Source organism: Monodelphis domestica, chromosome 8 (assembly GCF_027887165.1).
Source record: "Monodelphis domestica isolate mMonDom1 chromosome 8, mMonDom1.pri, whole genome shotgun sequence".
NCBI classification, from domain to species: Eukaryota; Metazoa; Chordata; class Mammalia; order Didelphimorphia; family Didelphidae; genus Monodelphis; species Monodelphis domestica.
Genome location: NC_077234.1, coordinates 37,768,491 through 37,794,940, shown reverse-complemented (window position 1 = coordinate 37,794,940; position 26,450 = coordinate 37,768,491). Strand labels below are relative to the sequence as shown.

Below are 26,450 nucleotides of genomic sequence, written 5' to 3'. Positions count from 1 at the left end.
CTGAAAATAAAGACTCCCAAGAGAAGCACAAGGCTTCAGCTGAAAATGTCTCAAACTAAGGTTTTCAATTTAACTGATAGGAAGACTCAGTGGGTTCTTCGATCAGGTATACAAAAAGTAAAACTTAATTTCTTTTAAAGATTTGTGACAACAAAATCTCACTTTCCAATGTCATCCCTCTGAGAGAAGCACTCAACTCTTCTGACAACTTTATCTCTATTCTGGATCTTTTCAAAAGCTGTGAAAAGAAATATTTCATCAGCTAAGTTCTCTGACTGCTCTTTCTGGTATATGCCAACAGCAAAGGTTTAAGGGAGGAAAGCACATTTCACTAAAGGCATTCCTTTTAAGAAAAATGCCCCGTGCTCTTTAATGCTGGGCAGTATATTGTGTTAATTGTTTTAATGCTTCCCTGAATATATCTTTAAATTGGAGAGAATGAGAAGTGATCAAATTCAGCCAGAGAAACAAGAAAGGACAATTAATAACACAATATTATGAAGATAAATGCGTTAAGATATTACAAAATAAATTGGCTTTTAAAGAGTAATTTAAAGGTTGGGTTCAACATTACATTTCCAACTCCTAAATAATTCACAACATCACAGGGGAATTAGTAATGAAGAATATAGTATCATTTCTAGCTCTAGCTCTTATGACAACTGACAATATTTTAAAGATTTTCTCTCATCTAAGTCTTACAAATAAGTGGTGTAATTACTATAGATACTGTTCCCATTTTACACACGTGGAAACTGAGTCATCATCCTAGAGCTAATAGAGGTTTGAGGCAGGAATTGAAGGCAGATTTCACTGGCTCCAATACAAAATAATAAAAAATGGGATCATAGCTAAGTGGCTTAGTGGACAGAAAGCCAGAATAGGAGACAGGAGGTCCTAGGTTCAAATCTGATCTCAGACACTTACCAGGTGTGTGGCTCTAGCCGAGTCACTTAACCATATTTTTTAGCCCTTAACACTCCTCTAATTTGGAACCAATAATAAGAACTGATCCTAAGAGAGAAGGGAAGGGTTTAAAAACAAACAGAAAGAAATATTAAAAGCTAATGTTGATATAATGCTTTAAAAGTGATAAACTGCTTCACATTCATCTCATTTGAGTCTCACAATAGCCTTACAAATAGGTACTATTATTATTTATAATTTTCAGATGAGGAAACTGAGACTCAAACATGAGTTAGCTACATTCACCTGGTACAGTTAATGAGGATTGGAGCCAAATTTGAACTCAGGTTTCTTGGCTCCAAGACATGGAATCTCTCTTCTTTTAATCATAACATTGAACTTCCTCAGAGATAGGGAGAACACTTAAAACAGAAACAACAATCCTTCCTTGAGAACAATTTCAAAAGGAGCTGTCCAAGGGGGAAGTCACCTTCCCAAGCTGCCCAGTGGACCAGAAATGGCTCTGGGATCTCAGAAGTGTAGACCCAACTGGCAGAGGGCTCAGGCCCCAAAGGCTTTCAGGCTAGCCCCAGCAGTAGAGGCTAGAACGAGGCTGGAGAAGTTTAGGGAGGCTTATTGCAGGGAGGACTTCAGAGAGATGCTGTCTCTTTTCTGCTAAAGCAGCCTATAAAAGCATCTACTCAAGTGATAGATTCCTTATAGCTTGCCCTAGGTAGAGGGAGCATGTATCCACACTGATAAAAACAGGATTCTTGTACTACTGAAGTATGATTATTAGAAGAGTAATAAAAATAACAATGAAAAGAACCCTGTCCAGAAGAGGATGAATGGCAAGAGTATTGAAGCAAACTCTCTTACAACAAAACTCTGGATCGGTGGCACAGCCAGTGTAAAGGTGGATATAAATGGTTGACTGGGATTTTGTTAAACCCAGTCAGGCAAGATGATCTTCTCTGGGTCAGAGAGCAAAAAAGGCTGCTCAGTGACTCAGGCCAGTAGATAATCAATCAGAGGGCACTTCTCAAGGTAACAAGGTTTATTCAAAGGTTGGGAACGAGGATGGTATTGGGAATGGAGGCTGAGGATATTTCCTGACACTAATAACAACTCTTTCTTTCCCACCAAGTGACTCTCCACAGTCTCTTGGACCCTCAGCCAGGCTGAAACTCTTCTGTCTATCCTCTCTACCTTAAGGTCCCCTACTCTGGTCTAATCCTAGGCGAAGCCCACAAAGGAAATAGTCTCTAGAAGAAGAACAAAATAGTGATGGAGTCAGATGTAGGGTAAGAACAAAACAGACAAAAGCTATTAGGTTAGGTTAATCCAAGGTTGGGGGTTGAAAAGAAGAGAAGAGGATAAGGCAAGGAGGGAAGATTCAAGAGAAGGCCATGTCAAATTGGACTTTTATTTTATTTATAGTCAATTTTGTATAGTAGGAAAATGAGAGCTAAGCAAGAGTGATTGTCTGAGAAAGCTTGGAGGGAATAAATGTGTGGAGGATGAGGATGAGGATAGGATGAAGATGGAGACTAGGCTTAGGAGGGGTGAGAAAAAAGGAGAGATGAAAAGAATAGAAGTTCTGTCAGAGCAAAGGATTTCAAAATTATAAATTATGGAGGGGAATACATGAAGATACTCCCAAACTGCTTATTTTCCAGATTTCAGGAGCTTTTCAATCTGTCTTAAAGCTCAATGGAATGTCTGGGTTTAGAATGTTTAGCCTCATATCATTTATCAAAAAAAATGTACCAATCTTCTTCTGCACTGACATTTCTGGCTAATGACAATTTAAATATTTCCTGAAATGCTTCTTTCCTATTAGTTTTGAGCTCATCACTCCCTGTCAATTTATGTGTAATCATTTATCCATTTGATGTTTCAAAAGCTGAGCCCAAGTCCTGCCAAAATATGCAGATTTTTTTTTTTTTAAGTAGCAGCAGCCGACCAAGTAGGTTGACAGAACTGTAAGTCAGAGCATCTTCAAATAGGTCAAGGATATAATTTATTCTTGCATTATATAGCAGGAAATTTAATTCTTGTTTAAGAGCTTATTGAAGTGTGAACAGAAAGAAAAGGAAGAAGCTATGTCTGGATATCCTTTTATGTAGGATATGTATAAAATGACTTGTACAATAACTTGTCATAGATAATAAAAAAAAAATACCAGTTTTCAGCAACAGAAAGCCTGCCCTTCTCTCCCTCATGAGGGACTAATAATCTACATTCACAACCTTACTTTAATTTGATTCATTCCTAATTTCTACTCTGAAGTAGTCATTACTGGGTTAAAAATGGCCATTCTTTTTTTTTTTTAATCATTATACATAAGGCCCTGTACCTAAGGGTAAGACAAACTACTGTGGGAAACCAATATTCTTTACATATTATTTAAACCTCATAGACATAGACTGACAACAAATTGGTCAGCTGAGAAAACCGGAGAACACTAAGGATGTGTATACTCAGAAAAATAGAGCCAAGTCCACGTTCAGGAAATGAACTCAACTCAGAAAATGTATCCCTGCCCTTTCCTCCTTTATCAAATCCTCCTTCCTTTCTCTTTTCTCTCAATTCTTAACTCTCCAAATAATTGACTCCACTGTCTTTTTGCCTCTTTTTGTCAGTTTCATAAAGGTCTTTATTTTTTGTTTCCTGTATATCTTTCCATTGAACTTTCTGAATGGCTTTGGGGGAAAAGAATGGAAAGGAATAATCATTTTAAAGTACCAAATATGTTCCAGATACTCTGTTAAGTACTTTACAAATATTATCTTATTTGGTTTTCAGAACTCTGTGAAAATAGGTGCTTTATTATGTCCATTTTATCAGTGAGGAAACTGAGGCAGACTGAGATTAAGAGACTTGCCAAGGGGCAAACAGCTAGTAAATATCTAAAGACATCCTTAACTCAAGTCCTTTGGACTTCAGGCCCATCACACTATCCACTGTGCCACTCAGCTTTACATAATTCTGATTGAGACTACAAAGCTTCAAATAAGTTAGCTGGAGAGTCAGTTTATTTGAACAGGTTTTCTGGATTCTCAGAATAGACTGGAAGATTAAAAGTTGGATCTCACTAGTTAAATGTGACAATTTCCTCTACACTTTGTGATGCAAATTTCATTTTAAAATATAATTCATAAAATTTGCTTTTTAAATCAAATTGTATTATACTTTTTAAGAAGTACAATGTGAAATTATGTAAAACATAAAATTTAAAAACACCTTTGCCTTGAATATTTGTTAACATCTTGTGCTTATAACTAAACCATGTTTTGATTATCCTTCCCAATCTTAATATATATATATACACACACATATAAATAAATTATAAAAGTATATCTATCTATATGTCTGTCTGTCTATCCATCTATCTATCTATCTATCCATCTATCCATCTATCCATCTATCCATCTATCCATCCATCTATCTATCTATCTATCCATCTATCTATCTATCTATCCATCTATCTATCTATCCATCTATCTATCTATCCATCTATCTATCTATCCATCTATCTATCTATCCATCTATCCATCTATCCATCTATCCATCTACCTATCTATCTAGTTGTTGAGTCATTCAGTTATGTATAACTATTTGGGACTGCATGGACATAGCACACCAGGCCTTTATATCCTCTATGCTTTTCCCAAGTCAGTCCACGCTCATGCGCTTGCTTCCATGATGCATCTATTGTCACCCCTTTTCCTTTTGTCTTCAGTCTTTCCCAACATCAGTCTTTCCAAAGAGTCCTATCTTCTCATTATGTGGTCAAAGTGGTTAAACTTCAGCATCAGTATTTGTCCTTCAAATGAATAGTTTGAATTAATTTCTTCAAGTATTGACTGATTTGATCTTCTTGCTGTCCAGGGGACCCTCAAAAGTCTTCACCAGACTATGCCCAAAAGGCAATAAAAATCCCTTTTACTTGGCAATACCATGACTAAGTTTATATTCTAAGGAGATAAAAAATGCAAAAGGAGGTTCATATACAAAGAGTATTTGGAGCAGTCCTTTTTGGTGGTGGCAAAGAATTGCAAAAATTGAGGGCATACCCATCAATTGAGGATTGGCTGAAGGTGTGGTGTATGATTGAGATGGAACACTACTGGGCTATAAGAAATGATCAGGATGTTTAAAAAAAACTGGACTTACATGAACTAATGCAAAGTGAAATGCACAGAACCAGGAGAACACTGAATACAGTAACAGCAATACTGTATGATGGTTAACTTGGCTCTTTTCAGCAATACAAAGATTCAAGACAATTCCACAGGATTTATGATGAAACCTACTATCCACCTCCAGAAAAAGAACTGATGGAATCTGAATGCACATTAAATCATATTAATTTGTTCTTGCTTTCTTTTTTTGTGTTTTTTTGGCTTGTGTTTTTTTCATAATATAAGAAATATGTTTTGTATGACTATGTATGTATCAGCTATATCAAATTGCTTGGCTGTAGAAGGAGGAGGCAGGGAGAAAATTTGGACCTATAAATTTAAAAAATTTTAAATTTAAATTTATTTTATTTTATAATTTAAAATTATAAATTTAAAAAAATATTTTATATGTAATTGGAAAAAAAGGTAAAATGTTTAAGACCTAAATAGCAAAAAATAATAAATGAGGCTGATACAAAAAAGAAAAGAAAAATGTATTTTCTTATATCATAATTTGAAAACTTCACTTCTGCAGTGCTCAGCTTTCTTTATAGTCCATCTTTCATAGTCACTCATTACTAATGGAAAAACCATAGTTTTGACTATATGGATCTTTGGCAGGAAGGTAATATCTTTTTTAGACAGATAGATTGATTGATTGATAGATGAATAGATGGATGGATGGATGGATGGATGGATAATTTGAGAGAGAGACAGACAGGGAGAGGAAGAATGAGAGAGAAAGATCTTGATTTATTTATGTATGTATATATCATGTTTAGGAAAACTGTTTATGAGTTTAAATGCATTTACCAAAAAAATACAATCCCAACTATGAAAAGAATCATTACTGAAAAAATCAAAGAAAGTTTTGCATGGGAATTTGGCTTAAATATATGGATTTTGCAATAACTAGCTGTCATCTTAGTCATAGGATGATAGTCAGAAGAGACTCAATGGCCTTCCAGTACAAATCATACTGGAAAGCCATCTTTCTTGTAACATATCCAGCAGATGATCATCCATATTCTCTCCAAAGTTTACTAAGGAAAAGTAACTGGCCATTTCTCAAGATTACCCGCTCTACTTTTGCACATTCACATTGTTTTCTACCTCATCCACCCCCAGACTCCTTACACCTCTTGTTCTTGGCACAGGAGTCAAATCAACAGTAGCCCTGCTTCTGGAATAGGTATGTTATGTAACTGTTCTATGGATCTGCGCACCGCCTCTGTGACTGTCCATATAAAAACTTACTTGTTTCCCCACTCAAGTAGATCATCAACTCTTTCAGGCTAGGAACTTGGGGTTTGCATTTGTGTCACCATCCTGGCATGCTGGGCTCTTGATAAATGCTTTTTATACATCATGTCATTCAGAGGTTTTGATTTTGATTTTGTTTTTTTTTTTTTCAGTCAAGTCTAAACTTGCCTTTTGGCAATTTCTACTGATAACTCTTGGTTCTGCTCCTTGATACCAAAATAACCACAGTCCAAATATTCGAACACTACTATCTCTTCATTACTCAAGTCCTCCTCTCTCCAACATAGATATTGCTAGTTCTTTTAAAGTCATCCTTATTTAGCTTGAACTCGAGCTCCTCAAACATTGTGGTGACCCTTTTCTGATCTGTCCATCTCATCCAAATGGGGGTCTCACGGGGAAGCTAGGTAGCACAGTGGATAGAACACTAGTTCTGGAGTTGGGAGGAACTAGGTTCAAATCTGGCCTCCCAGCTGGGTGACCCTGGGAAAGTCACTTGACCCCCATTGCCTAGCCCTTACCACTCTTCTGCCTTAGAACCAATATACAGTATTGACTCCAAGTTGGAAGGTGAGGGTTTAAATGAATGAGGGTCTCAGAAATGAATATAATCCTTTAGATGTAATCCTGTAGTCATGGTATTGTCATGCCCCCATTCCTAGGTACACTGCACAGCAGGATTCAATTCTAAGAGGTTAAGATTCTAGACCTGGACCTGAAGGGAACCTTAGAGGTCGCTTGATCCAATCTTCTCATTATAAAATGCCGAAGACACTGAGATTCAAAGCTAACTTGCCCAGAGTCTCAGTTTGTAATTTCAAGAGTCAAGATTTGAACTCGTCTTCCCTGTGGCTGCAAGTGCCTTCCACTGTCCCACTTCTGTCCCATCCAGAAGAAATCACTGAGCCACAAAAGTCTTCAAGGCAGATCTCTCTGAACTGCACACAAGATGGACTACTGTGGAGACCTTGAAAGCACCAGCAGCAGAAAAGATACAATCCCTACTTGTAGAGGATGCAGGGCAGGAACACGGCCAATATCTTGTAATTAGCAAACACCGGGTCAGCCGGTCTTCTCTTCCCTGCCTCTGTGGGAGAGCCCGGCAGCAACCATGGAGAAAAGGCCTTTCATCATCCAGCTTCCTGGGGTCTCCCGTTCCCTGCTCTGTCCTAGCCTTATGGACGAAGGGTGTGTTTGTGCTTTGCTCAAATCAATAATGAGCCGGTGAGGGTAATAATCTCTCTGACTTTGAAAGGTCTGAGTTTGAGCAAGCAGCTAGCCTGACTCCATCTCTGCCTTGTGGGCTTCCTCCAAGCACTTCCTCTAATGCCCTCCTTCCCTTCCAGAGAGCACAGGGTTCAGATGAAGCATGAGGGGAGAAGAGCCCCCAGATCCAGGCAGAAAAAGCCTGCTGCACGCGGTAATAAACCAAAGCTCACGGAACAATGAGGCTCCTTTTTTTTAGCGTAGCTTTCTAGAACTGGAATGCCAGTGCCATAGGCAGAAAGAGCTCCAACTCCTGGATTTCATACTATTTCTATACTATAGGAGTTGGTTGGCTTCCATTCTGGCCTTCTTTAGTGAAAAAGGCCTGACAAGCTGTACTGCAGCTCGAGCAGCATCTCCTGGGTGATGGTGTGGAAAAGACAGAGGGATTTCTGAGTCCATTGAAGGAATTGGGCTTTAATGCTTCCTCCTCAGAGCCTCCATGCCCAGCTCCCCAAGTGCTTGGTAGCCACTGAATCTTGAAAGGAGAGGGGACTGGTAAAGCTGAAAGCTGGGCCCGCCAAATGGAGCAGAATGCCAGAGAGGCATCGGATGCTTTCTCTGCAGCCCTGGTGGTGCTCTGCTGGCTTCTAAGATGGGGCAGAGACCACTTGCTTCTCTAGTCTAATTCACCAAATGTGTCCTTCCTCAAGTTATAGAACTGGCTCTAGAATCCCCTCCATCCATCAGAAAGTTTTCTTCAGGAACTGCTGTTTGCCAGGGAATAGGCTGGATGCTGGGGATGCAGCAGAGACAAGATCAGGGTCCCATATCTCTGGGACCATCTTCAGCCCATTTCCCATGGTACAGTGTTTCCCCTCCCAGGCTGGGCTAGTTTCAGGAAAGTCATCATGAGGATGTGAACCCTGGGATGCAGAGACAGGAAAAAATTGGCTTACCCTGACTTGGGAGCTGCAGAGCCCTGCAGGCAGGTGGCTGGTCCTTCTCCTCGGGTAAAGCGAGCAGTGTGGCAACAAGAGAGGCAGAGATGGGCTGCACGAGCAAATGCGTGAGGTCAGATCGGTCCTCTCTGGAGCTTCCAACTGTATCAAAAAGGAAGGAGAAGATGCTCAAGGAAAGGAAAAACACCAACATTCCCATCAAGGTCCTGCAAATTATTTTAGAGGGAAGAAGTGTAGCTGAACTGTGACGCAATACTCTCTTCTCAAATGATTCTACTAAAGAAAGGGAGCCAGCAGCTACTCACCTCTAACAAGAGCCTTGATGGATGCCACTGACCTGTTGGAGTTTGGAAGGGCTGAGGAAGAAGGTGTGATTGCGAAAGGGCTTAGTGTGCTGGGAAATATAAGGGGAAGTCAGGATTCTTTGTGTTATAGAGACAAAAGAAGGCCAAAAATAAGTTTATTGGAACAAGGAGCTGAAAAACGTGGGAAGATTCTCCATCTATCCCGAGTTCAAAGGGAAGATCACACACACTCACACACACACTCACACTCACATACACACACACTGTTCATATATTTATAGGTGTACAAATGGGTGTGCGTGTGTTAATGTTTGTATGTGTGTATATCTATGTCCCTCCTCCCCTTTCCCTCTCTGCCCCACATATACAATATGTCTGAGTATGTTTTGTGTGTACTCAGAAATAGAACATTGCTTTTTCCAGAACAGGCCTATATTTCCCCAGACCTTTTGTTGGGAGAAAACATTACTAAAATTTTTGAGCAATTTAATTTCCCAGGGATCCGAGAGGTGATGCGCTTCCCATGACTATGATCTAGGCATCAGAAGACAGGCCATATACAAATGAGAAAATAAGGTATAGAAATGTTTTTGTAATTTATCACCTGAAAACTGGAGAAAATGCGAAGTGTCTAGGTTTTAAAGTTTACAAAGAAATAAGCTCTCTAAGGAATAGGAAGAGTCACTACTCAGAAAAAAATAATTCTAGCTATTTCTATGGAGGTGGGGTGAGGATCATCTTTACTCTAAGCTTTAATAGGTCAGTACTTTGTAGGGGAATAAAAACATGCCATATTTCAATTCAATTTAATAAGTAGTTGTTGATTAAACATGAGCTATTTCAATGTTGTAACAGATTATCACATTACAATTTAATTAAATTTAATAAACATTTAATACACACTTATTGGGTGACAGACACTAGAAATACAGAAGCTAAAAATAATAAGACTGATTCCAAGAAGCTTAAATTCTATTTTTTAATAGCTTTTTCTTTGCAGCAACTCTAGAAGGAAGGCAGCGCCATCATCATTATGCTGGGATGTCTGATAGAGAAATTAGGTCTCAGAGAATTTAGGTTCCACTTAGAATTCTACTTAATAGCTGTGTAACCTTCAAGCAAGTGGTTTAACCCACCTAGGATGCAGCTTCCTTGTCTGTCAAACAAAGGTAGTAGATTAGATGATCTCTGAGGTCCCATTCCAGTTCCAAGTGTATAATCCCACCAACCTGGAGTTTTACTTAAATTCAGTTAACTATTCTGCAGGAGAACCAAGGTTCAAATTCAGCTTTCTCCTTCTACCTGGGAAGAGCGGTCCCTGCGTCTCCTTACAGTCATAAGGTAATAAGTATCCTTTTCCCTCTTAGATCCCCATTTTAGACTTCTGACAACTAGATTTTGTGTCCTGGATGTTAGGCAGAAACCAGAGTATTGACAATAGGAGAAGGAAATACCAATGCTTTGATAAACGGAAAGTCAGATACTCAATATGCATATCCAAAATTGTCTATAGTGGGTCTTGATGGCTCATTCCATAGTCTTCATTGCCCAGAAGGCTCAGACTGATGATCATTTGAGTTCAGGAGTTCTGAGCTGAAATGGAGTAAAACTGATCAGATATCTACACTAAATCCAGAACTAATATGGTGTGCTTGTGCGAAGAGGGGAGCATAAGGCTGCCTAAGGAGGGAACAAGAAGTCTAAATCAGAAACAGAGCAGTTCTAAGCTGCCATGCCAATCAATAAAGGGTCAAGCCTGTGAATGACCACTGAGCTTCCAGTCCAAGTGAGGTAGAAAGAGTCAGCCTCAGAAACTAGCAGCTGGTATAGGTGCTAAGTAAATATTTGTTGATTGCTATAATTTGTAGTTTTATTAATGTTGACACTTTGGGCTCAAATTTTCAGTCCTAAAATTTTTGCCTAGATAATGAATCACTGGATTTTTTCCCCTTATAGAATGAACCTGGGGGATATCAAATGAAAAAAGATCTAGGATTTATTTGTCCTATTTTTTTTTTTTACTCAAATACATCTTTAATCCCATTTGTGTGAAAATTATCTCCAAAAAACTGATCTCATACCATGGCTGTTCATCCTTTGCATATCTGCCATTTTCTTCCATAAGCTGGCCATGGGGTGTCTACACAACATGTTGATGGTTTGGGGGTAATTTTTCTCTATGCCTAAAGATACTGTGGAATAGAGGCAGACCATTGGCTAACCCTCACTTATAATGCTCATTCATCATCAGCAGCTCTCTGGTTCTGTTAACAGTTTTCAAAGTGTTACTAATATTCATTTTGCTTTAAAATACCATATTTTGAACTAGATCAAATATAAACTTCAACAAATAAAAATGATCTTTTAGATCTATTACTCTATTGATGAAAGACCATTAAATGTACTCCCTTGATACTCTAGAATGCCCTGCTAATGATGTGAAATAATAAATTTTCAAAAGTTAAATATGGTGATCCCTACACTCTAATTGTACATACCCACAGCTTTGACTTTCCTCTGCATTACTAATATGACTAGCATTAGTTTTGAAATATCTGAAGTGAGTGGCTCATTAATTTTTCACCTTAAGCTTAATGGAAATTTGACAAACAGTTCACTGCTGAGAACAGACACTAAAAGCAGGACTTTACAGAACACTAAGATTAAATTATAGTAAAAAGTAAGGGGGAAAGCACATTTTATTAAATAAGATTAGTTCAGGGAAGAATTCTATTGCCCTCCATTATATGAAGCTTGTATATAAAATCTTAACATATTTCCACTTTTTTAATTCACTTATATTTTAAAGTACCTCAATGAACTACCAACTACTACGTTGTCTAATGTGAAAAATAAAATAAAGATATAGATTAAATGATTTTCTTTTGTGAAATTAAGAAAACCATAGAGTTCAGATAACAATGATTTTTTTAAAAAAGCTTTGCTGATATCAAGACTTTTTTTTTTTAGAAAAGTAACATACAGCAGAGTTCAATCTCCTAATTTACTTATACCACTTTAACTTGATAAATAATATTTACTGTTTTAAAGTGAACTTCCTAACAATTAGAATTAGGGAAAGAATGAAATGATATTTCAATCCTTGATATAGTGAGTGAATAATCCCCAAAAGGATAGATACTGGGGGCAGCTGGGTAGCTTAGTGGATTGAGAGTCAAGCCTAGAGATGGGAGGTCCTAGGTTCAAATCTGGCCTCAGACACTTCCCAGCTATGTGACCCTGGGCAAGTCACTTGACCCCCATTGCCTAGCCCTTACCACTCTTCTGCCTTGGAGCCAATACACAGTATTGATTCCAAGATGGAAGGTAAGGGTTTATAAAAAAAGAAAAGGATAGATACTCATGTATCAGGTGTGCCATAGAGGGGATTCCAGCATAGGGATATTTAGGAATACCTGTAAAGGGATATTTAGCCTTGAAACTCTCACTTCTTGAGATTCTGCATCTGTAACCCTCAAGCACTCCAGGCATTTTTCAGTGACTTCTGTATGGATTTGTGCCCAGAATATGGTTTCAGTGAGTTACAAAAAGTGAAGCTCAACCAATGGAAAGACTGGAACACAAGATCAAGTGAAAGGAAGCCTGGACCTAAGGAAGTGACCAGTGGTGGGCCAGGAGAAGGCTGAGGTCTGGAGCTAGAGTAGTACTAATAACTCGCCCAGGCTGGGATTGAACTCTGGTCTTCTGACTCCAGTCCAAAGACCCAGACCTTCCTCTTCCTCACCCAGCTGCCTCAGGAAGGATCAGAACTGTTCTGAGCAGCACACACGTCTCTAACAACAACCCAAAAAGCCAGCATGTGTAACAGAGAGAGAGTCAGTCTGAGAGTCCACAGAATCTCAATTCAAGTCCCCCCTCTCACACATAGTGACTCTTGGGAAAATGAGGCAAATTATTTAACCTGCCAGTGCCTCGAAGAACTCTCCAAAAGGCAGGGAAATGGCCATCCTGTATTCTTAGAATGTATTTCTCTACTCTGGGAGTCCTTTCAGTGATAAGCAACCAGGTTCAGACTAACACAATGTCAAGAAATAGTATAAGGTTTACAAAATGCTTCGTATCCCTTATTCCATTTAATCCTAGATATAGAGCTCTGGCTGTAATAAGGATTTGATAAATATTTGCTCAATTTAGTGAAACTGATCTTCCCAGCCACCTGGTAGTTGCCCTGTGGTGAACCAGCAAAAACAAATGGGGGGGGGTAGGGGAGGGTATTTTGATGTTCAAGGGTTAGGAGCTGGTAGAGATCTTGGGATGTGGCTAGGGGAGCTTTTGAGATGATCAATGCACCTAGAGGCAGAAAGATTAAATTATATTCAGGTGGTTTTCATTTTAAATCTATTTCACATTTTCTAATGCCATAAAGATCATCATCTATATGAGGAAAAAAGGTATTGGTTGGAGGAACATCCATAGCCGTGCCTAGATCTGAAGTCGAAGAACAGGGGTTCGTGCTTTGGGTCTGATCCTGAGTGGTACCTCTGAGTCTTCTGGAAAGTAACAACATGTCTGGGACTCCGTTTCCTCAGCTGTGAAATGAGAGGCTAGAGGATATCCGAAGCCCCTTCTTCCTCCAAATCGAGCATTCTAGGGGAATTGCTACATCAGCTTAGGGACTCAGGAACATCTTATTAATCGACTGACTGCATTATCTGAAGAAATTCTGTCCCGCTCCATCTCGGTTATCTTTCTTTGTGAGTTTGCTCTTGAAACTAAGTAATTATAATCATTGTAAAAGAACTTCCACAGACCAATATCACGATCATGGTTTAATCTAAACTTTTGTCATGACTATTCAAAGAGAGGGCAGGTAGGTGGGTTAGTGAATGGAGAGCCAAGTCCAGAGACAGGAGGTCCTGGGCTGGAATCTTGCTTCATATACTGCCTTGCTGTGTGATCCTAGGCAAGTCATTTAACTCCCATTACCTAGCCATTAACCACTCTCTTCTCCCTTGGAAACAATACACAATATTAATTCTAAGACTATCCAAAGACATAGCAAAATTCTTCATACTACCCTCGACCTTTTGGGGGCAATTTTGAATAAATTAGATTATCCATCGGAGCTCATGTCTCAGAGATGGGGGGGAAAGTAAGTTATTTCCCACTCAAGTTATAGCATTTCATCTTATGGTTCATTCTAGTGAAATTCACTTGATCCTAATGCCCACTTAATCTACTGTAAAAACTGTCAGTCCTGTTTCCTTCGGAAGTTAGTGGAATAGAAAGTAGCATATTGATTGTGTTAGGCAAAAACCACACTGACATATTCTGATGCTGCCACAATTTGCAGACCCCCTGCTGAGGACAAGTTAATTAAAGATAGAAATACAGAGCAAAAGTGTCTAGTCCCTTCTCCTTTCTCACTTAACTTATTATGACCACTGGCAATCAGCTCCGGCATGAAAGGGGGAAAATGATATTAGCATTCCTTACAGGCCAAAAGTCATGTTTACTGTTTAGGCATATGAAATTTGGAAAGGAGAAGTTGAGGCATTTACCTGGATCTTTTTTAAAAATGTATATTACAAGAATTTTTTCTCATCTGAAGAAGGAAGATTGAGAATTGATTTTGAACAAATCTAGGAATTAGCTACTAACTACTTTGCCTCTTTTTGTTTTAAACTTTCTGTATGGCATAAAAGCAATAAGATAGAGATAAATAGCTAGATGACTAGCTAGCTAGATAAAAGGATGGATGGACAGACAGGTGGAAAGACAGACAGACAGACTGAAAAATAGATTAGATGAGACAGAGACAGACAGATAAATTAGATAGATAAGGGAATGGATAGATGATAGATGGATGGATGGATGGACGGATGGACGGACGGACAGACAGACAGATGGATAGATAGACAGACAGACAGATAGATAGATTAGATGAGACAGAGACAGACAGATAAATTAGATAGATAAGGGAATGGATAGATGGATGGACGGATGGACAGACGGATGGACAGACGGACAGATGGATAGATAGACAGACAGACAGACAGACAGACAGACAGACAGACAGATAGATAGATAGATAGATAGATAGATAGATGGATGGATAGATCAATAGATAGCCAGACAGAGACAGATGGATGGATGGATGGACAGACATTGATTTGAGTAATTTGGATTTTTTTTAGAGTATTTTATTTTTTTAGAGTAATTTTAGAGTATTTAATACACACTTACAGTGTATGTCCCAGGAACTATGCTAAGTATTTAGGATATAAATGTAAGGAATATTTAAGATCGTTCCTGTCTTCAAGGAGTTCATATTCTACTAAAGGAAGACAGTGCATAAAGGGATGGAAACAGCATGACTTAGATCTGGAGAGTGATTTGGAGATGTATTTCTGGATGACATAAGGTAAAAAGTAACCACTAAAAACACAGGGTAGTTCCAATACCAGAGATCAGAACAAGGGCTGGCTAGATTTGGCATAGTCACATGGGAGTCTCTACACAAATTTAGGTTCAGTGTAAATGAGTCCAAAATATCTAAAGGAGGAGCCAAAATGAATCAAGAAGTATCTAAGTGCCTAAAATCTTAATATATTCCAAGCCTATGTGTGTGTGTATGTATGTGGGTGTGGGTGTGCCCGGTATTGAAGATACAAAGAGAAAAATAAAATTAAACATAAATCCCTACCCTCAAAGCATTTATATACATACACAGGCATATATCAAATAGAGACACTACAGTGCTAAGGGGTTGGGAATGGGAAAGAAAGAGGCATTTCCTCATCTAGCCTTGTCTGCCCCAAGAACATTCCATCTTGGAGGTTTGTTCTGGTGGAGTCTTTTGTCTCTGAATAAACTAGATTTAGGTGAGGCAGAGTTGCACAAAATTGTCAGCCTCAGTTTCTCTCTTTCAGAGCCATTGTTGTCCACTGCCAAGACCAAAGTCTGTATGAATGATGATGACTAAACTGACAATCATTATCAGGACTTTAAACTTTTTTGCCTCTTCTTGTTTGAATAAAAACATTAATATGACTGCATCGGTATAATCAAATTATTTTGTAACTGTCAAGGAAAGTGATTTTTTATCAAATATGCTATGTTGAGATATTTTTAAAATGTATTATGCCCCTTTCCTTATATACAAGAGTTCTTCTGAACCAGATTTGTTTATACTCAGTCACCTTTACACAAGTCTGCATTCAGATTCAGCAAATGCTATTTTTGGTCCTTTTCAAAGGGATACTGGAATGCCTTTTGTTGATTCAGTAAACATTAGCCAGGAGCATTTCCATTTCCTTTGTATCAATCCCAATTTTGCGGGGACTAGTCCTTTCCTTGAAACATCCTAATAATGTGAAAATTTTGAAACCACAAACTATATCATAAGAATAATAAGCTGTGGGGTAGACACAAACACAACTCTTTTACATTTTATTTCTTTGAAAGCATTCTGAGCCTGAAAAATTGGGATGATTGGCCACCTGCAAGCTAAATGTAATACAGTTATGAGCAATTCAAATTCCTTCACATGTTTTTTATTGATAAGAGTCTCATTCTAAATTTGAAGGCTATGAGTGTTGGAAATGATTTGTAAAGTTTCTTGTTTTGAAAAATGAGTGTTGTACATTTTTTTAATGTAAGAAAAATGAACTTGGCAAATTCATCATTTTTGATGTAGAACTGTGCAGCCATTAATTTAATTTAAAATTTATTCATACATAAAAATGTATGTTAAACAAAATTAAAACATGATTAGCATTCCTAGCAATTTGATATTTTCCAGGTAACAGGAAGGTTTCTTGCTTAACTGAATTGAATTTATGCTTTACTTTTCCCCCAGAAAGGCATTGTTCTCTAGATATGATGTGAATATGAACATAGTCCTGGGGGCCTTCTGAAAGAGATAGTACTGTTAAAAATCAGATTTTTTTATGGCCATACACTTTATTTTTCTTTTTCCTGTTCTTTTTTTTTAAGTTTTGGAAATTTTTATTTAATTAATTTGAAATATTTTCCCATGGTAACAAGATTCATGTTCTTTCCCTCCCCTTCCCCCATGCCCCCTCCTATAGCTGATGCACAATTTCACTGGGTTTTACATGTATCATTGATCAAGACCTATTTCCATAATTGATGTTTGCACCAGGGTGACCTTTTAGATTCTACATTCCCAGGCATGTCCCCATTGACCCATGTGATCAAGCAGTTGTTTTTCTAGTTCTTCCTCAGAATGTGAATAGCATTCTTTATCCTAGGTCTCTCAGAATTGTTCTAGATCACTGCATTGCTGCTAGTAGAGAAGTCCATTACGTTCAATTGTGCCACAGTGTATCAGTCTTTGTTTACAATGTTTTCCTGGTTCTGCTCCTCTCACTCTGCATCACTTCCTGGAGGTTGTTCCAGTCTCCATGAAATTCCTCCACTTCATTATTCCTTTGAGCACAATAGTATTCCATCACCAACAGATCCCACAATTTGCTCAGCCATTCTCCAATTGAAGGGCATCCCCTCCTTTTCCAATTTTTGGCCACCACAAAGAGCACAGCTATGAATATTCTTGTACAAGTCTTTTTGTCCATTATCTCTTTGGGGTACAGACCCAGCAGTGCTATGGCTGGATCAAAGGGCAGACTTTCTTTTATCGCCCTTTGGGCATAGTTCCAAATTGCCCTCCAGAATGGTTGGATCAGTCCACAACTCCACCAGTAATGAATTAGTGTCCCCACTTTGCCACATCCCCTCCAGCATTCATTACTTTCCTTTGCTGTCATGTTAGTCAATCTGCTAGGTATGAGGTGATATCTCAGAGTTGTTTTGATTTGCATCTCTCTGATTATCAGAGATTTAGAGCACTTTTTCATGTGCTTAGTGACAGTTTTTATTTCTTTATCTGAAAATTGCCTGTTCATGTATTGAATATTTATTGCCCATTTATCAATTGGAGAATGGCTTGATTTTTTGTACAATTGATTTAGCTCCTTATAAATTCGAGTGATTAAACCTTTGTCAGAGGCTTCTGTTATAAAGATTTTTTCCCCAATTTGTTGCTTCCCTTCTAATTCTGGCTGCATTGGTTTTGTTTGTACAAAAACTTTTTCATTTAATGTAATCAAAATTATTTATTTCACATTTTGTAATTTTTTTTCTAACTCTTGCTTGGTCTTAAAATCTTTCCTTTGGGGCAGCGGGGTTGCTCAGTAGATTGAGAGCCAGGTCCAGAGACAGGAGGTCCTGGGTTCAAATCTGACCTCAGACACTTCCTAGTTGTGTGAGCCTGGGCAAGTCACTTAACCTGCATTGCCTAACCCTTACTGCTCTTCTGCCTTGGAACCAATACACAGTACTGATTCCAAGAAGGAAGATAAGATTTTTAAAAATATAATAATTAAAATAAAATTTTTCCTTTCCCACAGGTATAATATTCTATGTTCATCTAATTTATTTATAGTTTCCTTCTTTATATTCAAGTCATTCATCCATTCTGAGTTTATCTTGGTGTAGGGTATGAGATGTTGATTTAAATCTAATCTCTCCCATACTATTAAAAATCAGATATAATTTGCAAAACATTTAATACACTTCAAAGGTTAAACACTACTCATCTACATGCCCAGCTACTTAAAAACAAAATGGTGTAGCAAATGGAGGGCTAAAAGGAAGAAAAGAATACTATTTTGTCCCCACAATGAACAAATTTTGCATTAACCTACGGCAAATCACTGTATCTGTCTGGACTTCGGTTTTCTTATGTATAAATGTTAAAATATGGCTTAAATGATGCATTTAATCCTGGAGACCTACATAGTTCTTTGATGAATATACTTATGAGATTGTCTCCCAACATAAATTTGGAAAAAGTATTTTATTCTGGCTAATAATGGTAATCTACAAGAGACTGAAAATAGACCCTGATCCTAACTTGGATGAAAACTTTTTGCAAATTTATATACAGAGAATTACAAAATCTCAAAGGCCATCTAATCCAGCACTTAAGGATTCCCACCATTCATCCCCCAAAAGATGCTAAACAATTCTCCTTCTCTATGCTAAGGAGATGGTCCTCTAGCCTTTTCTTGAAGATCTACAAAGAAGTAGAACCCACATTGGTGTGGCATGTTAGAAGGAGCCCTGCTTTGGGAGTGAATTAGAATCTATTATGATTCCTTCCAGTGTGACTTCAGCAAGTCCTTTAACTTCCCTTGCCCTTAGTTCCTTCATCTGTAAAATGGAATAATAATATCTACTATATTTAATGCACAAAGTTATGGTGAGGAAAGTATATTATAAATCTAAAATCAATACCAAAATGTCCATTCTTCTTATGACTGTTATTATTATGTAAAAGGCAAATAATCTTTAATAAGTACAAAGTAGGATAAGGAAATAGACACAGAACAAATGCATTGTTTTGTCCCTATTTTCTAAAAATCCCTGTTTTAATACTACTTTCCGTTTTAATCAACATATAAATAATTAAAACCTTAGGGTTTATTTGGAAAGCTATTCCATATTTAGCTGATTGTTTATTAGCACACTTGATAATATGCTAAGTGTATAATCCCAATTAAAATATATAATGACAAGAAACTCTCTACCTACTTCAAAGGCTTGTATTCATATTCCATATGCTTGTAGTAAGGCGAGCCTTATAGAAATCTTAAGGGCCTATAAAAAGTTGGACTACTCTTATTATTATTGCTTAATTTTCCATAAGGATAGCTGAGTCTAATATTGTGTGCATACAAGCATTTGATTCTTTTAAATTCAAGTACTGAGAACCAATTAGATTATTTATATTTTTAATTCATTTGCTCAATTCAGCAATAATTCAGTACCTTCCCCTAGGTAAATTTTAATTAAAAAAATGAAGTCTGTCCTACATACTAATAAGGTACTAATATACTTTGCAAAGTCTTGTATTTAATCATAGGTTTCCCCCTCCCCCAAATCCCCCCAGGATCACAAAGCCTACAGTAAAAGCCAGAAAGAATTTTGGAATTTATTGAAGTCTAACCCATGCCTAATGGAGATTCTTCTCTGAAATATTCTCAATAACAAGTAGTTCTGCCTCTTCTAGAAGACCTTCCAGGAAGGAGAGTTCACCACCTACCAGGGCAGCCTTTTTTGACTTGGGGAAAGCTCTCATTGCGAGGAAGTACTTCTTGACATTAAACCCATATAGAACCCTTTCAAACTTCCACTCATTTCTCTTGTACTCTCTATAGCCATGCAGAGTAAACCTAATTCATCTTCCAGATAGCAGTTTTTCCCAGAAATAACTTCGTATTTAGGTCAAAATATCCCCAATTTCTTCAACTAAAACTCACGGGACATATTCTTCACTCCTTTCAGTCTCTGGTCACCCTAGTCATGAAACTGTGTCTTGCATGTATTTTCTTCTTTCTTGTCACTGTCCCAGGAAAGAGTGTGTATATCAACCAGCCTCTGATCCATTTATCACCAAAGTAACGAAGTACCCCATGCTACCATCCCTGTATATGTGTGGTCTGCAGTTTAAAGAGTATGCTCTTCTTGAGGACAGGAACTGTTTTTCCTCTTTGTAGTAATATCTCCAAGATTTGGTATGTAATTAGCACTTAATAGATATGTTTTTCCCCTCTCTATTCATTCATTCAATCTTAAGAAAACACAATGGTCCAGTTGTGGCTTTATCCTCCATTCTAGATAATATGCTTCTCTGAATGTAGCCAGGAATATTATTTTTTAAATCCACCATTTATATAGTGATTAAAGATTTACAAAGTTTTTTTTTTTTAATAAATGTCTTATTTATCCTTATAAAAGTCCTGAGAGGGGGCAGCTAGGTGGCTCAGTGGATTGAGAGTCAGACCCAGAGACAGGAGGTCCTGGGTACAAATCTGGCCTCAGACACTTCCTAGCTGTGTAACCCTGAGAAAGTCACTTCACTCCCATTGCCTAGCCCTGACCACTCTCCTACCAACACACAGCATTGATTCCAAGACAGAAGGTAAGGGTTTAAAAAAATAAAAAATAAAAGCCCTGATTAGAGCTAATATTTTCATTAATGAATAGATGAGGAAACTGAGGCAGAGGTTAAGGGACTTTTCCAGAGTCACACAAATTGTTAGTGATTGAGACCAGATTTAAATTCAGGCATTCCTAGATATGGCTGGCTATATAGGCTTAGAGCTAATGGAAGATGTCCACAGATTTGCATTGGCACCAATATATAAATAATGCATACATTGTATGTATATTATATATATATATACACACACACACATATATGTAATCATACATACATACACAAAATATATCCCCATTTATAAGTATATATCTGTCTAAACATATATTTATACACATATCACATATATCATCACAAAAATGGATTGTTTGTAAAAATGAAACAAAAAATTAGATCCATTTATATATATATATATATATATATATATATATATATATATATATATATACAGTGCTATCCAACACAATTAACCTAGTGGAAGTGGATGTGGCCAATTTCTGGTCATTCTAATTCTCTGTGGCTCATTAAGGAAGAACATACTTCATTGGGACACAGGAGTGTATTAAATTAAACTGACAGAATATGTCTAATCTTGTTCCAATCTACCATGGTAACAGAGATACAGACTTCAATATTTCCTTGATTAATTTTACCAAAATACACATATGCAAAGCCTTCAAAAGCAAAATAATTCTATTAGAATATATATGTATGTATCCCGATTTGTGTTTGGAATATATGTTCTAAATATGCATATATGTTGATAATGGAAAAGTATAGATAGGATAAGATTTGAGAGAAGTGGAAGATTGTTTTTAAGGCACATACTAGGAACTCAAGGGAAAGGATGTTAGTGGGCAGAGGAGGAACAGTTTCAAAGTGACATCTGCTAGAGTAGTGACTTCCTGTAGGAGGTTGGGCACTTCCTGTCTGGAAGATGGAAGAGAGGGGGCATGTGGAGCTCACCTACCTCAGCCTGACTGTGGAGAAGGAGTGAACCCCTAAATCATCTTTGGAGGTACTCTATTTGACTAGAAACATCTAGAAAAGGACCTGACCATACCTGCTGTACTTTCCCAGAAGGTTTTATCTAAAATTCCTGTCAGATCGCCTTTGAGGTTTTACCTCAGGGGTCAGACCCGCTGGGGTGAACTTGGACTTTTGAGATCAGTCATAATGGTTTTCAGAGACAGCTTTTGAAATCAGTCTAACCAACTACTGAGAGTCAGAGATAGGTAGCTTAGTCAGCTTTTGGGGAACACCTAGATAGAAATAGGGAGCTGGTAAATAACCTGGAAGACCAGATGGCTCCTTCTTGGAGTGATGTAGAGGATTGTGGGGACTAGCTAGATTCCTTAGAGTCAGGAACCCCTTGTTCTGATCCTTAGTTTGTATCCTCTCTTACAATAAAAGAGATACTGTTTTTTACATATCAATTATCTCCAAGTTGTTTTTGCGACTGGCCCAATGAGAGAAAATGATTCTGTTTCATTCTCACTAACTGGAAGTTAAAATACCTGGAGATTAAGGCTGGGTATTCAGGGGAATCCCTAAGTGGAAAGTACTCTATCCACTCTGGGTCTTGGGTCTCCCCTTTATATCTTTTTTAATGTTATTTATATAGCACACATTATATATATAAATATATATATATATTTGTATATACATACATATGTAATCCTAATTCATTGATTTTTATAGAGAGAATAATATATCTTTTTGAAGATAAGACATCCTGAAAAGATTTTTTAAAGTGTCAAAACATATGTAGTAATCATCGAATAATGAAATTCAACAAGAAAATACCATAATCATTATAATCTGACTATAATATTTAAGGAAAATATGGAAGATTTCCATGTATCTTAGAAGATATAAACTTGATGATGCCCATCACAATGATGCAAATCATAACAAAATACATTCTCTTCCTATTTATCTTGTCCATGTCCTCTTTAAATCTTTTTACATGGATTTCACTAAAAATGCAATCAGTCTTCTCATATTCTGGATGTTATGTGAATAACAGTAGAACTCATGGGCTGCTCATTGGTGATCACTGGCTCTTACCATATCAGTAGCCAATCTCCTTTTCTGGTTATAAATCTCTTTAATGATATTCTTTATTCTTCTCTGATATAATTATTGGATAAGAATATGTAGGAGCCTATTTACAAACACCATGTTTCTCTCCAGACCCATTGCTCAATTGTTCTTTTCTGTTATTTGGCATAATGACTGTATAGAGAACTATTCTACTTGAAGTTTGCTTTTGAATTTTCTTGAGACTTTTGGCCATGTCAAAATGAAATTAATTAAAAAATACAGGGAAATATGGCATGTGTCACCACAAAGATACAAAACAAGCAACTATAAGAATTCTGTTGAGTAAATTTTAGGGTTGAGACTGAATATATTTTTATTGGTAGCCAGGGATTTAAATTCTAAATCCCAATGAAACATTCAAGTCAGGATGGCATTTTATGATGGTTTATTTACAATAAAAGGAAGAAATTAAGAATGAGGGAGAGAAAGAAAGGGGAAGTTCTGCTCCAGCCTGGCCTGAGCCAGGGGGAGTTCAGAGGCCTTAGTCAATGGGCCTTCCCAGAAGATTAAATCTAGCTTGGCTTCCAGCCAGGAGGACTCCTCCAAGATGAGGAGCCCCCTTGGAGGCTGGCGCCTTCAGAAAACCAGGGAAAGGGAAGTCAGCCTTATCACTCACTACATGGTCATCTCAGGGAAGCTGAGGTCCCACACTTAAGCTCCAAGTTAAGTTCCACCGCCAAAGTCCACAAAAAGTTCCTCTCATAGGAAGTGATGTGAAATATAAAGGCAGTTCTTTACATCACTTCCTGTGTCTCACATATACCAATGATGGCCTAAACTTGGCTTTGGACAGTCCAGGGGGTCAGTCAATTATTTCTGATTTGTCATTTGCTAGCACACTCAGGTCATAGTCCCCCACCCCCCCACCCCACCCACACACTTAATGCTTAAGTGTATACATTCCTGGTTGCTAGAATTCTAAAGACTAAGCAGGGTGGAGTAAATCTAAAATTCAAAATTCAGAGGAGACAATGATTACTTCTGTCTAAAGCACTACTGGATAAGTATGAACTCTGAACTGTGCCTGGTAGAATGAATAAGATTTCAAGATGTGGAGAAGAGAAGAAGTTATTTCACGTGAAGGGAATATGCTATAGTAAATTATAAAATATCAAGACAACATCATAAATAATGAGAGTGCTCTATGTGTTTATATGATTTGGCAAATATGGGGAATATTTAGTAATAGTGGTAATTTCTTGGAAGCCGAGAATGGCGATTGCCTTTGTGCAGTTTCATCTACGGTGTACCCTCATGTGGCTTTGGAGTCCAAAGGCTGAGGCGCAGAGTTTGTGGCACATGGGGCCTGGGACGCCCGTTGTTATGGGAGGTGCGGTTGTGGCCTGGTGTCGGCGTTCACACGCAGCAGCAAGACGTCGACGTCGCTCATCTTCAAAGGTGGCGGCGGCATGGTGAATGTGGGCTCGCCAGCTGCTTCTGACAGAGGCAGCGAGTTCTAGTTGCTTTGGTGTCATGCCAGCCCGCTTCAAGTTGGACTTTAGCTGATCCTTGAATCTTTTCTTTGGTCGGTCTTGTTTCCTGAGTCCAGCTGACAGTTCACCATAGAATACCTGTCTTGGCATTCGCTGTGGGTCCATGCGGATGACGTGTCCAGACCATCGTAGCTGGGTCTTGAGGACCAGGACTTCGATGCTGGTGGAGTTGGCTCTGTAGAGGACTTCCTGGTTGGTGATTCGATCCTGCCATCGGATCCTCATGATTGCCTGGAGAGAGCGTTGGTGGAATTGCTCCAGCTGCTTCATGTGCTTCCGGTACAGTGTCCATGTCTCACAACGGTACAGGAGCGAGCGGAGGACCACTGCGTTGTACACTTTGAGCTTCGTCGCAGTGCTTACACCGCTGTGTTGGAGGACTTTGCAGCGCAGCCGCCCGAGTGCCTGGCTGGCCTTTTGGATCCTGGCATTGATCTCGTGGTCTAGGGACCCGTCGTTGGCGATGGTGCTGCCCAGGTACTTGAAAGTGTTGACGTTAGAAAGCTGCGTGCCATCGATTGTAATGCACGGCTGGTTCGTTGGCCTCCCTGGTGCGGGTTGAAACAGCACCTCTGTTTTGCTGAGGCTGATAGTCAGGCCAAACAGTTTTGTTGTGGTAGAGAATCTGTCCACAATGGTTTGGAGATGATTTTCTTGGTGGGCCATGAGAGCACAGTCATCTGCGAAGAGAGCTTCCAGGATGAGTCTCTCTGTTGTCTTTGTTTTTGCAGTCAGGCGGCGAAGGTCGAATAGTGAGCCATCCAGTCGGTATTTGATGTAGACGCCCAGGTCTAGATCCATCACAGCATGTCATAATACTTGGGTGAAAAATAGGTTGAATAGTACCGGAGCGAGGACACAGCCTTGTTTCAAGCCATTGGAGATGTTGAAGCGATCGGGAGTCTCTCCACCAGATAGGACTTCCCCTGCCATGTCAACATGAAAGAGCTGGATCAATTTGACGAATTTTGCTGGGCAACCGAGCTTGCTGAGGATCACCCACAGTGCTTCCCTGTTTACTGTGTCGAACGCCTTTGTCAGGTCTATTAAGACAATGTAGAGACTCAGGTTCTGCTCAAGCCATTTTTCCTGCATTTGCCTCACTGTGAAGACCATGTCGATGGTGCTGCGATCTGATTGGAAGCCACATTGTGATTCAGGCAGGTTGTGCTCTGAAACAGATGACAGGAGTCTGTTGAGTATAATGCGGGCGAGGATCTTTCCAGCAGTGGAGAGTAGTGAGATGCCTCTGTAGTTGCCACAGGCTGCTTGAGTGCCTTTTTTCTTGTATAGGGCTACGAAGGAGGCATTTCTGAGTTCTGGGGGCATGTCTTCCTCTTCCCATATGCTGGTCAGCACTATATGGAATGCCTGAAGCGCCTTTCCATTTAAGGCCTTGTACACCTTGGTTGGGATCCCATCTTTACCGGGTGCCTTGCTTGCACTCATTTGTTTAATGGCTTTTTGGTCTTCTTCTAATGAAGGAGGGAAGTCAAGTTGCTTGATGATGCGGTTTTGGGGGATCTGGTCAAGGGCCCTTTGGTCGACTGAGGAGGGTCGATTGAAGAGCTGACTGAAGTGTTCTTTCCACCTGTTGCTGATGCCTTTTTTGTCTTTTATGAGAGTATCACCTTCAGAGGATAGCAAGGGGGTGGTAACGGATTTTAATGGCCCATAGACAATCTTGAGGGCACTAAAAAATTGTTTATAGTTTTTCGTGTCAGCAAAGCGCTGGATTTCTTCTGCCTTTTTTCCCCACCATTGGTCTTGCATTTTCCTGATCTCACACTGCGCCGTGGCTTGGAGGGACTTGAATCTGTCCTTTTTAGGATCAGAGTTTGGGTTATTTTGCCACTCCATAAAGGCTTTGTTCTTTTTGTTCAACAGGTCTTCAATAGCAGTGTGGTTCTCGTTGAACCAGTCCTGGTGGTTACCTTGTTTGGGGCCTAGGACTGCCTTTGATGTTTCCATCACCACATCTCTGAACTGGTTCCATTTCTCAGTTGGGCTTCCAATGAGTGGTCCCTTGGCAG

The 26,450-nt window shown here is 38.7% G+C and overlaps 1 protein-coding gene across 8 annotated transcripts in view; it reads right to left on the bottom strand.

Moving 5' to 3' along the window:
* NAALADL2 (N-acetylated alpha-linked acidic dipeptidase like 2) overlaps positions 1-26,450 on the bottom strand; it is a 1,419,153-nt gene that overhangs the window by 340,452 nt on the left and 1,052,251 nt on the right. For all 8 annotated transcript variants that reach the window (XM_056808005.1, XM_016424651.2, XM_016424653.2 and 5 more), the window contains one exon: positions 8,522-8,665. In XM_056808005.1, the coding sequence (XP_056663983.1) occupies positions 8,522-8,665 (144 nt within the window). The remainder of the gene's footprint in view (positions 1-8,521; positions 8,666-26,450) is intronic.